The sequence below is a fragment of the Lepidochelys kempii genome, chromosome 1 (assembly GCF_965140285.1).
Source record: "Lepidochelys kempii isolate rLepKem1 chromosome 1, rLepKem1.hap1, whole genome shotgun sequence".
In the NCBI taxonomy this organism is placed as follows: Eukaryota; Metazoa; Chordata; order Testudines; family Cheloniidae; genus Lepidochelys; species Lepidochelys kempii.
The window spans coordinates 279,881,588-279,898,170 of record NC_136380.1 but is presented as its reverse complement, the minus strand read 5'-3'; the positions used below and the strand labels follow the sequence as shown (position 1 = coordinate 279,898,170).

General features: G+C 43.4%; 1 protein-coding gene across 19 annotated transcripts in view; it reads left to right on the top strand.

Moving 5' to 3' along the window:
- PTPRQ (protein tyrosine phosphatase receptor type Q) overlaps nt 1-16,583 on the top strand; it is a 219,877-nt gene that overhangs the window by 124,840 nt on the left and 78,454 nt on the right. For all 19 annotated transcript variants that reach the window (XR_012156732.2, XM_073327659.2, XM_073327658.2 and 16 more), the window contains 5 exons: nt 423-591; nt 1,396-1,689; nt 2,035-2,310; nt 5,281-5,432; nt 8,031-8,172. Coding sequence is in view for 18 of the 19 variants with exons in the window: in XM_073327659.2 (XP_073183760.2) it covers nt 423-591; nt 1,396-1,689; nt 2,035-2,310; nt 5,281-5,432; nt 8,031-8,172 (1,033 nt within the window). In the remaining variant the exon portion in view is untranslated. The remainder of the gene's footprint in view (nt 1-422; nt 592-1,395; nt 1,690-2,034; nt 2,311-5,280; nt 5,433-8,030; nt 8,173-16,583) is intronic.

Here is a 16,583-nt window from a genome sequence, read left to right as displayed (position 1 = left end):
TTGGATATTAGGGAAAAAAAATTTCACTAGGAGGGTGTTGAAGCACTGGAATGTGTTACCTAGGGTGGTGGTAGAATCTCCTTCCTTTGAAGTTTTTAAGGTCAGGCTTGACAAAGCCCTGGCTGGGATGATTTAGTTGGGGATTGGACCAGCTTTGAGCAGGGGGTTGGACTAGATGACCTCCTGATGGTCCCTTCCAACCCTCATATTCTATGATTCTATGATTTATTTGACTGCATTAAACAGGAATCAGTGTGGCTGACTTGAGCATTAGAGAATTGAAGTGTCTGTTTATGATTAGTAAATGGTCTGAGTTGTGTGGGTGGGTGGACGGATGGATGGATAGATAGAGAAAATGAAAGTAATAAAGAAATACTAATTTATTCGTAAAAGATGATACCCTTCTCCTTTCTTTTCCTTAGAATTTCACCAGGCAAGACATTGACAGTGGTGTTGACAATAAATCTCTGTCTGCAGTATTAGACAATTTGGCAAAATGCAGCTACTATACGGTGTGGTTAACTGCAGACACTGCCTTTGGAAATGGAAACAAGACCAGTGAGATAATGCACGTGTATACAGATCAAGATAGTATGTAAACATCTCTATTTTAAATTTTCAAATGTACGTCCAAGCTTTTCATTATGAAATAGTTCTAGAACTTTTAAATATTATTGCATTCTTTGGGATGAAAAGGTTAAAAAGAAGTACTACAGTGAATGCCATTTTAAAAAAACTGTTTACCATACTGTAGCATTTACCTTTGCACGGGTTTGATGGTATTCTCTATGCCTAGAATGGGGATAGATCATTCTCATGAACCTTAGCGTTAGTATCTGAAGGAAACCTCTTTGTGTCAACAGATTGAGCAGACTCCTAACTCCACGTTCCATTTTGAACCTGTCTCCATTATTTTCTCCACCTTAACTATCAGGATAACCATTCTCAATACAAAACCCTACAGTTTAGCCTCTCTTTGGCCCATCTAGTTTTCATGGCAGTTTGAGAGTAAGCTTAATTATCAAGCAACTAATCTTTAACCCTTCCTAAAGGACATTTTGATCTGCTGAATCTCTTCTTTTTGTAGTGTAGCATCAAAAGCAGTTTTTCTTCTCTGGGCACAAAGACTGAGAAAATCTATCACAAAGATTTTCTCACCTTAATAATTAACATTAACTACAAATTATGTATATATACATTCAAGATGCTTTGTTTTTTATATCAAAACATAGATGATCAAAGAAATGATTGTTTTATTTGTAGTCACGAAAATAATGTAATAAAATATTGAATACATAATGTTAGGGATTAAGTTGATCCAATAGCAACACTTTGTTTATTTTTGTTATTTATATCAAACTAACATATCTTTATTTTTTGCTTATTAATCCCTAGTTCCAGATGGCCCTGTTGAAAGTTTGACATATCAAAATGTTTCTTCAACTGCTATAAATGTAAGCTGGCTTCCACCATCCCAGCCAAATGGTATAGTCTTCTTCCTTGTTTCACTAAATTTATGGGATACACAAACAGACAGTGAGCTATTGTCTCTCATTACTTACAATACAAGTGTGCTTTTGGATAAGCTGGAGAAGTACACAGATTATATTCTGAAAATCATTCCAGCAACAGCAAAGGGATCTTCTAAAATGCACACTGTGAAACTGCACATCAAAACTGAAGAAGATGGTAGGTTGAGGATTTTTTTTATTGCCAAAAAATTTATTAAAAGCAAATAGCCTTCTAAAAATGCTTGATCATTAGATTGTTTTCTTATGAAATAATGTTACTGATCTACTTGTTAACTTTTTTGTTTGTCAAATTAACTAATAAAGCAACCCACAATAACTGTTGTCATGCAGATTTATTGTAGTGCTTCATTGAGACCATGAAGTAGAAGTTAGCATTGATAAGAGAACAAAGTTAATTGATATTTAAAGATATTTTCCACCATAAATCACCTTTTTGTGGGATAACTTAGGTTTTTTGGATTGTATGTTTTTTTTCTGTTTGTTTTCTCATTTCTTGTTATAGTCCCTGAATCTTCACCTGTAATCAGAACGTATAAGAATCTTTCATCTACCTCAGTTATGTTGTCCTGGGATCCTCCTCGCCAACCAAATGGTATCATAATAAGTTATGATTTAAAGTTATATGGACCAGAAAGGAATGATTCTTGGTCTACCTCCAATAATTCTATCATTCTAGAAGATCTTTTACCATTTACACTGTATAGTATTTTTGCTGCTGCAAGAACTATCAGAGGACTTGGTCCATATGCTACCTTTAACTTTTACACAGATGAGTCAGGTGAGTGATAAATAAAATCATATGATGCTCTTTGGAAATAAATTATGAAATAGAGGATCCCAGAGCTGGTGCAAAGATGTAGGGCTTCCATGTGGCTGATCCTATCTTGGTGGATCCCCTAAAATCTTTGGGGCATGGGGCCAGACACACCACTGCTTCTGTAGAAGGCAGGGAGACAAACCTGCAACATCTGGGGGACAAGTTTAGAGTGAATGCTGAGATTTCGTCCTTCGTCCACACTCTGCCTGTAGGTTTTACTGTAGGGGAGGACACACTCTGACCGAAGACTATTTAACTCTCACTACCATGGGCCTATATTAGTTTATTTCTCAAATTACACAAGAAAATAAATTTGAGGTGCCCAAGAATGGTGGCATTCAATGGCTCATAGGAGCCCCTTTTAAAAATTCTGCGACCAAATTGAAAGGAAGCGGGTGAGATTTCCCTGCCTTTGGCAGAGTTCACCCATTATAGTGCTAAATTATCTTTGCTAGAGATTAGTTTTAGCCTTGGGCTCATAAGAATACCTGATGATCAATTTCTTTTTGCCTTTGGAATGCATCATAATTTGCCAAGTGTCAATTATTTTTGGGGAAAAACAACCAACGACCCCCACCTCCACCCCACCCGGAAAATATTCCTTAAAAATACTTACAGACCCTTACAGGGTTTTTTTCACTCCTTGCTCTATTTCAGATTACATTGCACACTGCCATCCCACTCGCAATATATATATAATGCACAAAGTAGAGAGGGGAAATATGTGTATATATATTAGAAAGCTCTAATCTTCATTCTAGTAATCTTAGATGCTACTAGTAACAATAGTAGGTACTACATTTTAGGATACAGGTATGATACTTTGGTTGTGTACCTTTCAAACTAGACTGATTGAAGTGCTAGATAAGACTATAGTAAATAGTCTAGTGGCCCTTTGGGATGGAGTATGTGATCTAATGAGTCTTTTTCATACTCTCTAGAGCACTGGAGCAAATTGCCTAGGGAGGTTGTGGAATCTCCGTCATTGGAGGTTTTTAAGAACAGGTTAGACAAACACTTGATCTAGTTATACTTAGTCTGCCTCAGTGTAGGGGACTGGACTAGATGACCTATTGAGGTCCCTTCCAGTCCTATATTTCTATGATTCTATAAGAGCATCTACTCTGTTTTTTTGCCAAACATTTTAATACTTCCTTGGTTATGAAAATATGCTTTTGTTTAAATGACAAACAACATGAATAGATTATCCCATTCCTCACCCTTACTTTCTCCAACAACGTGAATCTTTGGTAAATAGAGTTTATAACAGGCAAATGGGACAAGAGTGAAGAGTTAGAATCATAGAATCATAGAATATCAGGGTTGGAAGGGACCCCAGAAGGTCATCTAGTCCAACCCCCTGCTCGAAGCAGGACCAATTCCCAGTTAAATCATCCCAGCCAGGGCTTTGTCAAGCCTGACCTTAAAAACCTCTAAGGAAGGAGATTCTACCACCTCCCTAGGTAACGCATTCCAGTGTTTCACAAACCCTCTTAGTGAAAAAGTTTTTCCTAATATCCAATCTAAACCTCCCCCACTGCAACTTGAGACCATTACTCCTCGTTCTGTCATCTGCTACCATTGAGAACAGTCTAGAGCCATCCTCTTTGGAACCCCCTTTCAGGTAGTTGAAAGCAGCTATCAAATCCGCCCTCATTCTTCTCTTCTGCAGGCTAAACGATCCCAGCTCCCTCAGCCTCTCCTCATAACTCATGTGTTCCAGTCCCCTAATCATTTTTGTTGCCCTTCGCTGGACTGTCTCCAATTTTTCCACATCCTTCTCGTAGTGTGGGGCCCAAAACTGGACACAGTACTCCAGATGAGGCCTCACCAATTTCGAATAGAGGGGAACGATCACGTCCCTCGATCTGCTCGCTATGCCCCTACTTATACATCCCAAAATGCCATTGGCCTTCTTGGCAACAAGGGCACACTGCTGACTCATATCCAGCTTCTCGTCCACTGTCACCCCTAGGTCCTTTTCCGCAGAACTGCTGCCTAGCCATTCGATCCCTAGTCTGTAGCTGTGCATTGGGTTCTTCCGTCCTAAGTGCAGGACCCTGCACTTATCCTTATTGAACCTCATCAGATTCCTTTTGGCCCAATCTTCCAATTTGTCTAGGTCCTTCTGTATCCTATCCCTCCCCTCCAGCGTATCTACCACTCCTCCCAGTTTAGTATCATCCACAAATTTGCTGAGAGTGCAATCCACACCATCCTCCAGATCATTTATGAAGATATTGAACAAAACCGGCCCCAGGACCGACCCTTGGGGCACTCCACTTGATACCGGCTGCCAACTAGACATGGAGCCATTGATCACTACCCATTGAGCCCGACAATCTAGCCAGCTTTCTACCCACCTTATAGTGCATTCATCCAGCCCATACTTCCTTAACTTGCTGACAAGAATACTATGGGAGACCGTGTCAAAAGCTTTGCTAAAGTCAAGAAACAATACATCCACTGCTTTCCCTTCATCCACAGAACCAGTAATCTCATCATAAAAGGCGATTAAATTAGTCAGGCATGACCTTCCCTTGGTGAATCCATGCTGGCTCTTCCTGATCACTTTCCTCTCATGCAAGTGCTTCAGGATTGATTCTTTGAGGACCTGCTCCATGATTTTTCCAGGGACTGAGGTGAGGCTGACTGGCCTGTAGTTCCCAGGATCCTCCTTCTTCCCTTTTTTAAAGATTGGCACTACATTAGCCTTTTTCCAGTCATCCGGGACTTCCCCGGTTCGCCACGAGTTTTCAAAGATAATGGCCAATGGCTCTGCAATCAGTTGTTGGGAGCTCTTTGTTAAAAGTATAACAGTACAATATTGGTTCGGTTAAGCTCAGACATGATCTTTTTCTCCTACAAAGTATTCATATTTGCCTAAAATTAACATTGTAAATTTGAACTAACGAGCATTTTCTCCCACAGTGCCATTAGCACCTCCTCAGGATTTGGCTATTTTCAACTATACTGCCTACTCTGTGTGGCTAAAATGGAGGCCAAGTCCCCAGCCAAATGGTGCTATTAAGAGCTATAGTTTTAAGATTCATGAAAACAAGAGTCAAACCATATTTTATCAGGTATGTTTATAATATTTAGTAGTGTTTTAAGTATCTGAAAAAATACATTTGATTTTTCTGGCTATCTGACTCATGTCGCAGAACCAAAATATGTAAGGCATTTTATATGCCTAGGTATGTCCTGCATTAATCAAAACTGTAGGAACTCATAACTTAGAGGAAGTGATTTTCTTTTCCCCCCTAATGTTCCTTCTTAAAAGACACTGATAAAAGATGTTATGGAAATGCATGTATATTGTGGGCTAAATCATATCCCTTAAGACACAGTCCACAGTGAGGGATTGTGTGGAGCTTCACACTCCTCCTCCCTCAGCTATATAATGTCTGTTGTGGGGGAAATGCACCTGTTATTTCTTTTTAGTGCACTAATCAGTTCCAACCAGGGATCTAGGCGCCTTTGTTCTATACCCTGCACATATGTGTAATTGAAAAGACAGTTCCTGCCCCAAGGCGTTTACAGTCTGCTATTATAACACATGAAGGAGTTCCCAGGATCCTGCAGGGTTGCGGGGGACATCATGTGGTCCTGATAGAATAGGGACAGAGCAGTTTCCACATCTGTGCACAGGGAATTCAGTTTTGCTTACCATTATGCAGGACAAGTGAAAGCTCCTCCATTGCACATCCTGAGGACAGGCCATACGGAATCCGACAGTAGGCAGACTCTGCATGACAGTAGACAGAGTTAAATGTGATAGAGACCAACAGTGGCACTCTGCTGAGATGTGTGTACCACACACGAAGCTTCTTTCACGTTGTCACAAGAAGAGTAGTGTATGCAAGAGAGCAGACTGTGCGGAGTGCAGCAGTGGGACAGGCAGACCAGTTCATGCAGAGGGAGATGGCAGCATGTAGTGGGTTAGCGGTGGTTCCTCCCCCTCTGGGTCAGTGGGGTCCGCCTCACTACGTCGCTGGGAGTCACCCACAATTAGGGAATTAGCAACAGCCAGGCTGTGGCCGACTGTACTGGCAGAGCGGTAGTCAGTTAGGGTCTCTACCCTGCAATCAGGGCCAAGGAGCAAACAGTTATGGGTCCGCAGTTGGGGTGGGTGTAGTCAGGAGTCTATGGCTCGGGTCTGTATTCAGGGCCGAGCAGCAAGAGGGTCAGACATCTTAGCTCTGGCAGATGGCCGACGAACACAGGCTCCTTGGCCTAAAGAGGAGGGACTGCCACCCCAGGGGTGAGGTGGCAAGGGTAGGGGGATGCAGCCCCATCCAGGCCCACCCGACTCCACTGCGTCCCAGCCCAGGGCCCTAACAGGGGCAGAGTGGTCTGCCACTGGATCAGTGGTGAATCCAGCCACAACACGCTGACAGCAACGCAGCCAGATTAAGTCGACTGCCCCAGGGCCACTTCCTCCCCTCATCTCAGGGTGTACCTGGATCCACTGAGGGTCCTTTCGCATGTCTGGATAGAAGGCCCATGGTAGTCCCAGTACCTCCTCCATGGCTTGGCCTGGTGAGCCCACCAGGGTTCACAGCTTGGTCCCTCCCGCCCTCTGGCTCAGTGGGAGGCCACTGTGCCTCACTACACAGCTAAGTTGTATAATTAAACATTATTTTGAAAAATTTACCTTTGTTTTCACAGTAGAACTGAACAGCTCTCCCAACTGCTTTTACAGTCCCATGAAGAGATGGCTGTGAGTGCTGCAGGAACAGCTGTTACCAGGGATAACCTGTACTCTTGCATCGCTGCATGTTTCTATGTCACCCAAAATAGTTTCTTGTCTCAGGTAGGGGAGAAGAATTCACCCCTATCTTTTTCTCTCCAATTGCTGGACAAGGGCTGGAGGGACAGGAGGGGCATCATGCCATAAACAAGCAAAGATGAAAAAGTTAGCCAAAGTGACACTTCAAGCTGGCACCAACCTATTATATGGAACTCCTTCCCTTCAGCAGAATCTATATCTGAAGAGGTGCTATCAGCGATGGAGGTAGTGCAGATGGAGAGGAGGGTGTTTGTTTGTGGCAGCAGCTATACAGGCTGGCACAGGATGCATATGTGGAGTTAGGCTGCTGGTGTGGTACTACTGTAATTATAATCACTTCCGTTGACAAACTTTCTTCACAAGCCACGGTGAGGGAGAAAGAGTGGAAAGGAAGGGAATGGGAAAGCAGTGTTTTCAATCAATCAAATAATACGAGCTTTATGGTTTGGCTCACTCACTAACATGAATAGGAACTAAAGCCTCAAAAACAAGAAGAGGGGCAAATAAATGTGATTTCTTGTTGTTGTTTGCTATATTTCTATAGAAGCTCTCCATTGTGTCTTTCTCGTTTTTTTTGTTCTGATATTTTGTCATGTTATTTCTGGTGAGTGGGCGGGGGGTGGGTAGGGAGAGAAGGAATCTTGAGAGAGATACCCTGTTCGTACAGAAAAAAATCTGGCTTGTGCACATCTGAAGTAGCACGATAAAGGATTTGACCCTGCTTCCCCTTAGGTGAGACCTTGGACTATTTTGTGTGACATGGAGACTTGAAGGATGCAAGAGACAAGACTGCAGTACCAAACCTCCATTAATGTCAGTGTGGGGAGGATGAGACCCGGTGTGTTCAAATATGTGGATTTTGTGCTAACAATTGTTTTCTTCTTCTAAGAATGTTTCAGGTTCACGCAGTGATGCAAACCTTTTTGGATTAGAGCCATTCAGCACCTATTTTATCAGTGTCTGTGCTTTTACAAGAGTTGGAAATGGCAATCAGTTCAGTAACATTGTCCAATTCACAACAAAAGAATCAGGTTAGAAATAGTTTTGTTTTGTTTTTTTAATGAACTGCAGCATTGTCTATGCAGATTTCCTTTTATACCTAAACAGCATTCTTCCTTTGCTCTCCAAATGTAATGGAACTAAAAATTATATCATTGTCACAACATGCACTCACATTCCTATTGTACATGATAGGTGAGGTCGTTACTTTTCAAGTAAGATGTTGGAGGTCTGGAATTAGAAATATCCTTGGCTGAAAGGATAGGCATATATGGCTCCTATAAATCTTTCTGTAGCACACAGATAATAGGAGGAAAATTAGATAAATATCAAACTTTGGAGACTAAGGTTATATTTTAGATCACTGTGAAAGCAGCTAAGTTACAGTAATATCACAGGTTTCAGAGTAGCAGCTGTGTTAGTCTGTGTTCGCAAAAAGAAAAGGAATACTTGTGGCAGCTGGACAAAGAGATAGTTATACACACCAGATGTGTTGACTAAAAGATCTTTAGGTCATGGCTGAAGTTAATTTAAATAAGGTATTTTCCCCAAGTACTCCTTTTCTTTTTACACATTCTGCCACCTAGTGGCTGAACCATATAATACAGTTTAGCCTTCCCTTAGATCAGTGGTGGGCAACCTGCGGCCCATGGGCCACATGCGGCCCATCAGGGTAATAAGATTGCAGGCCGTGAGACATTTTGTTGATGTTGACCGTCCACAGGCAGCCCTCCCCCCGCACAGCTCCCAGTGGCCGTGGTTTGCCTTTCCTGGCCAATGGGAAATGCAGAAAGTGGCAGGCTGCAGGGACGTGCTGGCCGCTGCTTCCCGCAGCTCCCATTGGCCAGGAACAGAGAACCGCGGCCACTGGGAACTGCGGGGGGCCGTGACTGTAGACAGTCAACATCAGCAAAATGTCTTTTACCCTGATGGGCTGCAGGTTGCCGACCCCTGCCTTAGATCACCCCCTTTAAGTTCTACATTCCTACTATTTACAATATTTACACTATCATGCTATCTTTGAATTTCAGTATGTATCAATCTGATAAATGTCTCTGGTTTTCTGATTACATGACCTGAATGCATAGCAGCTTGGTCATCTGACTGTCCATGATTGGCTGTGGTCATTGGAATCCTTGAGACATCTTGTTCTGCAATGGCCATCTATAGAGTTTGCTCTGCTGATTGTTTTTTCTGAGGAGTAAACTGTAGATGACGACAGTTTCTATTGAACTGTCCGCTGTCACTCTCGATCACATATGATCTGGGCACTGAATTCTTTTTCTTTATGATAGCTGGAGTTGTCCATACTTTTTCTCCGTCCAGTTGGACATGAACATGGTCACCAGATTCTAGACCTGGCAGTTTTCTACCTGAGAAATGTCTGTTATAAAAGTGTTCATAAGCTCTTTTCTCCTTTTTATCTGATTTGGCTACTCTCTTCATGTCTGATCACTTTGGAAATAGGTTCTTTTCCAGAGTTGGAACAGGAGTTCTGAGTTGCCTTCCCATCAGGAGCTCTGCTAGACTATATCGGTAGCCGCTATCGGTGTTGATCCATAACTCAGATCTTCCTGCTGTAGGAAGAGCAAGGAATGGATCTTCCTGCTGTAGGATTTTCTTGGCTCTCTCAGCTTCTCCATTTGCTTGTGAGTAATGTGGGCTGCTAGTAATATGATCAAAATCGTATTTCAGTTGGAATGACTTAAATTCTGCTGCAGTGAATTGTGGTCCATTGTCTGTCACTAGTTGTTCTGGAATACTGAAGTGAGTAAAAAGTACACTTCAGTTTCTTGATAACACTGCAACATGGTATGTCTTTCAAGTACATTATTTCTGTATACCTGGAAAAGGAGTCCACGATGACGGGATAATGGTGTCCTCTGAATTCACATTTTCAGCTAGTCTCTTCCAAGATCTGTCTGGTAGAGGTGGTGTTATTAAAGGTTGTCATAAATATAAAGGGAAGGGTAAAAACCTTTAAATCCCTCCTGGCCAGAGGAAAACCCTTTCACCTGTAAAGGGTTAAGAAGCTAAGATAACCTCGCTGGCACTTGACCGAAATGACCAATGAGGAGACAAGATACTTTCAAAGCTGGGGGGGCGGGGGGACAAAGGGTTCTCTCTGTCTGTGTGTTGCTTTTGCTGGGACCAGAGCAGGAATGCAGGTCAGAACTCCTGTAAAGAGTTAATAAGCAATCTAGTTAGAGATGCGTTAGATTCTGTTTTGTTTAAATGGCTGATAAAATAAGTTGTGCTGAATGGAATGTATATTCCTGTTTTTGTGTCTTTTTGTAACTTAAGGTTTTGCCTAGAGGGATTCTCTATGTTTTGAATCTGATTACCCTGTAAGGTATTTACCATCCTGATTGTACAGAGGTGATTCTTTTACTTTTTCTTCAATTAAAGTTCTTCTTTTAAGAACCTGATTGCTTTTTCCTTGTTATTAAGATCCAGGGATTTGGGTCTGTGTTCACCTATGCAAATTGGTGAGGATTTTTATCATGCCTTCTCCTGGAAAGGGGGTGTAGGGCTTGGGGGGATTTTGGGGAGAAGGACGTTTCCAAGTGGGCTCTTTCCCTGTTATATTTGTTAGACGCTTGGTGGTGGCAGCAATAAGGTCCAGGGACAAAAGGTAAAATAGTTTGTACCTTGGGGAACTTTTAACCTAAGCTGGTAAAAATAAGCTTAGGGGTTTTTTCATGCAGGTCCCCACATCTGTACCCTAGAATTCAGAGTGAGGAAGGAACCTTGACATGGTGGCAGAGCGGTGGGATTAACTTGAAATCATTTTGAGAGTTTTTGAACCAGAAGCACAGATTTTAAAAGGAAATATTTTTTCCCTTTGGGCTGCTGGAAAGCGGGTTTTAAGCTGAAAGCAGTTAGAGTTTTGTTTTTTTTTTGTTTCTGCTTGGGGGCCAGAGCAGAGACAAAAGGGAATTGTCTTTTGTGAGCTGGAGTTTTCTCTACCTAAAGGCAGGGTAGTTAACCTCCTGCAGGGAAATTCACAAGTCTTCACAGACCTGAAGAGGTGGGTTGTTTTTTTTAGCTAAGAGCAACTAAAAGCTTTTTCTGTCTATTTGCGTGGAGACACAGGTGTTAGGTTTATTTTAAAGGAATTTTCTGTAGGCTGACAATCCCTATCGGAGAACACAGGTATCCGGTTAGAGCACAACCGTTTTTTTTCTTTCTTTTTTTTTTTGACAAGCCAAGTTTTTTGTTTGTTTTTTATTTCTAACTCTCGGGTGTAAAGTTAGTTAAAAACAGAGAGGCAAACATGACCGAGCCCAAGGCAGAAACAGCCAAAGAAGCTGCCCACAGGAGAGCTATGGAGGCAAAGGAAAAAGAATGGAAGCATGCTCAGGAGGAAAGGGAGGCTGACCACAGGAGAGCTGTGGAGGCAAGGGAAAAAGAAATGGAGGAAAAGGAAAAACAGAGGAAGCATGCTGAGGCGGAGAAGGAAAAAGAGAGGAAGCATGCACTGGAGGTGGAGAAGGCAAAGTCCTGAGCGGAATCTATTGGATAACCTTAACCATCCTTCCCCAACAATCCACAAATGGGAGTGACTGTGTCCACAGTATGATGAATCCAGTGATATTGCTGAATATTTTCTCACCTTTGAGAGACTGTGCACTCTCCAGAAAATTCCTGAAGCTCACAAGATGACCACATTGGTCGCAAAATTTGCTGGAAGAGCTCTGTACATATTCAATAAGATGCCTATTGATGAGGCTTCTGACTATAATAAGTTCAAGGAGTTGGTTTTAACGCAAGTTCAAATTACATCTGAAACATCCAGGGTAAAATTTTGAACCCTTAAGAGAGGGCCTGGACTAAGTAATGTGGCTTATCTAAACCAGATGAAGGATCTGTTAGATAAATGGGTCCAAGGAAGGCGTGTCACTAGCTTTGACAGAATGTGTGATTTGATAGCTCAGGAGCAATTCCTGAATATGTCCAAGGAGGAAATAAAACAGTATTTATGGGATAAGGAAATGGACTCAGCAGAAAGTCTTGCTTCTTATGCTGATCAATATGAGCAGTCCCAGACTGCTGGAGAGGCGGGGCAAGCCAGAACAAAACAGGTGGAGGGAGGAGAGAGGAACAACCCTGGTCGCAGTTGGAGCAGATACCAGAAGGGACACCCTCAGACCACACCCTACTACCGGGGGCAGCCCAAGGCCCCAACTGCACACCAAGGAATACTCCAGACACCTTATCGTCCTGCCGCACCATTCTCCAGCAACCCACCTCGCCCCAGTGACCCGTCAGCTGGACGAAGTTTTAAATGTAACAAGCCAGGGCATGTAAAGGCCAACTGCCCCAAGAACCCCAACCGATTACAGTTCATTGCACCGGAATCACACCAGAGGTCCTCAGGCCCAGATACCTCCCAGATATCCTCGGAGCAGAGGGAAACTGTGAGTGTGGGTGGGAAGAAGGTCACCGCGTGGAGGGACACTGGAGCACAAGTGTCAGCTATCCATGCTTCCTTAGTGGACCATTTAATCGACCCAGAGATCCAAGTGACAATTCAACCCTTCAAGTCCAACTCTTTCAATTTGCTTACAGCCAAGTTGCCTGTCCAGTACAAGGGCTGGTCAGGAACGTGGACTTTTGCAGTCTATGATGATTATCCCATCCCCATGCTGTTGGGGGAAGACTTGGCCAGTCATGTGAAGCTAGCCAAGAGGGAGGGAATGGTTACCCGCAGCCAGGCTAAGCAAGCTGTCACGCCTAGCTCTGTTCTGGAAACTTCTACTAGGACCTGGACAGAGGTGATGGACCCAGACCCCATGCCAATGTCTGCAACAGCAGTAGTGGATCCAGTCCCAGAGACCCAGACAGAGCCAGCCCCAGAACTGGAACCAGTGGAACAACCAGCACCAGACACATTGCTAGCACTGAATCCAGTACTTGCAACCCCAACACCAGAGGGCCTCACCGAACCTGAACTGGCACCAGCCGATAACCCTACACAAGAGGCTCAGCTGGAGCTTGAACCCCAACATAGTGCACCAGCAGAGAGCGGTTCACAGTCAACGGAAACAGCCCCATCTCCTACATCGCTTCCAGAGGGACCAAGCATAGGTCCACAATCCAATGAGGAACTGATGTCTCCAGCATCAAGGGAACAGTTCCAGACTGAACAGGAAGCAGATGAAAGCCTCCAGAGAGCTTGGATGGCAGCACGGAGCAACCCATCGCCTCTCAACTCTTCTAATCGATCCAGAGAATTAAAGGTTTGTCAGTTTACAGCCCAGCAAGGAGATGATGCTGAGTGGCCTGAAGGTGTCTACTATGAAGGGAAAAGTGCTGGTGGCGTGGAAGAGGTGAACCTCTCCATGACCCTTGGGTGTATGCAGCGACAGCAGATCAAGGAGCTGTGCACTAGCTACGTGCCGACATTCTCAGCCACCCCAGGACTGACTGAACGGGCATACCATTCCATTGACACAGGTAATGCTCACCCAATTAAAGTCCAACCTTACGGGGTGTCTCCTCAAGCTAAAACTGCTATAGAACGGGAGATCCAGGATATGCTACAGATGGGTGTAATCCGCCCCTCTGGCAGTGCATGGGCATCTCCAGTGGTTCTAGTTCCCAAACCAGATGGGGAGATACGTTTTTGTGTGGACTACCGTAAGCTAAATGCTGTAACTCGCCCAGACAACTATCCAATGCCATGCACAGATGAACTATTAGAGAAACTGGGACGGCCCAGTTCATCTCTACATTGGACTTAACCAAGGGGTACTGGCAGGTACCGCGAGATGAATCCGCCAAGGAAAGGTCAGCCTTCTTCACACATGTCGGGCTGTATGAATTTAATGTACTCCCTTTCGGGCTGCGGAATGCACCCACCACCTTCCAAAGACTTGTAGATGGTCTCCTAGTGGGTTTAGGAGAATATGCACTCGCCTACCTTGACAATGTGGCCATATTTTCGGATTCCTGGGCAGAACACCTGGAACATCTACAAAAAGTCTTCGAGCACATAAGGGAGGCAGGACTAACTGTTAAGGCTAAGAAGTGTCAAATAGGCCTAAACAGAGTAACTTACCTTGGACACCAGGTGAGTCAAGGAACTATCAACCCTCTACAGGCCAAAGTGGATGCTATCCAAAAGTGACCTGTCCCAAAGTCAAAGAAACAGGTCCAATCCTTCTTAGGCTTGGCCAGATATTACAGGTGATTTGTACCGCAATACAGCCAAATCGTCGCCCCACTGACAGACCTAACCAAAAAGAAACAGCCAAATGCCGTTCAGTGGACCGAAGAGTGTCAGAAGGCCTTTAACCAGCTTAAAGCGACATTCATGTCTGACCCTGTGCTAAGGGCCCCAGACTTTGCCAAACCGTTCCTAGTAACCACAGATGCGTCCGAGCGTGGTGTGGGAGCAGTTTTAATGCAGGAAGGACCGGATCAAGAATTCCACCCTGTAGTGTTTCTCTGCAAGAAGCTGTCTGAGAGGGAAAGCAACTGGTCAGACAGTGAAAAAGAATGTTACACCATTGTCTACGCTCTGGAAAAGCTACGCCCATACATTTGGGGTCGGCGTTTCCACCTGCAAACTGACCATGCTGCGGTACAGTGGCTTCATACCGCCACGGGAAATAACAAAAAACTTATTCGGTGGAGTTTCGCTCTCCAAGATTTTGATTTCAACGTACAACACATCTCAGGAGCTTCTAACAAAGTGGCTGGTGCACTCTCCCATGAAAGTTTCTCAGAATCAACTGGCTAAATCGTCCTTGAGATGTGAAAAATATTGTTAGTCTTTATATACTTGGTAGTATATATAGAGGTGCATGTGTCTTATTAACTCTGTTTTCTCCTAGAGCTCCAGGAAGAAATCACAGCCAGCGTTTCACCCTATCTGTGATTTGGGGGGCATGTCATAAATATAAAGGGAAGGGTAAACACCTTTAAATCTCTCTTTCCCTGTTATATTTGTTAGACGCTTGGTGGTGGCAGCAATAAGGTCCAGGGATAAAAGGTAAAATAGCTTGTACCTTGGGGAACTTTTAACCTAAGCTGGTAAAAATAAGCTTAGGGTGGTTTTCATGAAGGTCCCCACATCTGTACCCTAGAGTTCAGAGTGGGGAAGGAACCTTGACAAAGGTTCTTTGTGTTGTGTTGGCCAGTTAGTTCTGCAGTGTTCACATACTGCAGATACAGTATTCTTCATGTCCTTGATGATGCCTGGCCACCACACTGACTGCTTCAGCTGTTCACAGCATTTTGTTAATCCTTGATGTCCTTTGTGGGTGAGATTTAGGATTTCGGCTCTCATTTAGTTTGGAATTATGACGCAATTGACTTTAATCATGAATGCATTTGACTCACTTAATTGTCCATGCACCACAAAGTAACCTCTTGTCACTTCCTTAGTGTCCTTTAAATACGTGAGCCAGTCACCCCAGTGTAACTTAAAACATCCTGAAGTTGCGAGTCTGTCAAAGTTGCTTTTTGTAGCTGTTGTAGTCTCTTTTTTGACACTGGTCTTTTCCACACCTTTACATCATCTTCGAACTCATGGGTAGTTGAATGCAACACTGGGCTCTATGACAGACTGTCTTTTACTAAAAGATTTTTCCCAGGCGCGTATTTAGCAAGTGGATTAAATCACATTAACCTAAGCAATAGATATTGTCCTTTCAGGGGTGCTTGATCCAAGTCTTTTCCACTGATGAGGGTTACATGCAGTTTATGGTCTGTTATCAGTATAAACAAATCCAATCCACAGAGATACCTGTAAAAGTTCTCACATGCCCATATGCTTGCCAGGCACTCCTTTTCAATCTGTGCATATCCTTTTATGCTTCTGTGAGTGAGAGAGAAAAATGCAGCTGGCTTCCACCAAATTCCATGTTGTTGAAACAATGTACTGCCTTGGGCAGCCATAGCTATTTGCATCCTCACTGACCATTGTGGATTTGTGCACATCATAGTACTTAAGAACTGGAGCTGTTGAGATAATTTCTTTCACCTTTTTATAGGCAATTTCTTGATATGGCCCCCATAGCCAAGATATGTTGGACTTCAGTTCATTCAGTGGTTTTGTCACTGTAGAAAGGATTTGTGGAATTCCAGCCAAGGTAATTTACCATCCCTAGTGTATGTCTCAGTTCTGGAACATTAGTTGGTGCATTCAATTAATCGCTTTTACTTTCTCAGGGCTAGCACTTATTCCATCTTCGTTTATTGTCTGCCCGAAGAGCTCGATTTGGGGTAGACAGAAAATGCATTTTTCCTTGTTTAGCTTCAGTTCAGACTGACTGATCAGGCTTAGGACTTCGTTGAGGGTTTTATTGTATTCTTCCATGGACGCGAAGACTACAATTCCATTTGTGTTTGCTAACAGTTCTGCCTTCTTTCTTTGGAAAATTGCAGGTGCACTGGTAATCCCCAAAGGTAATCTTTGAAAGCAAAATCTCTC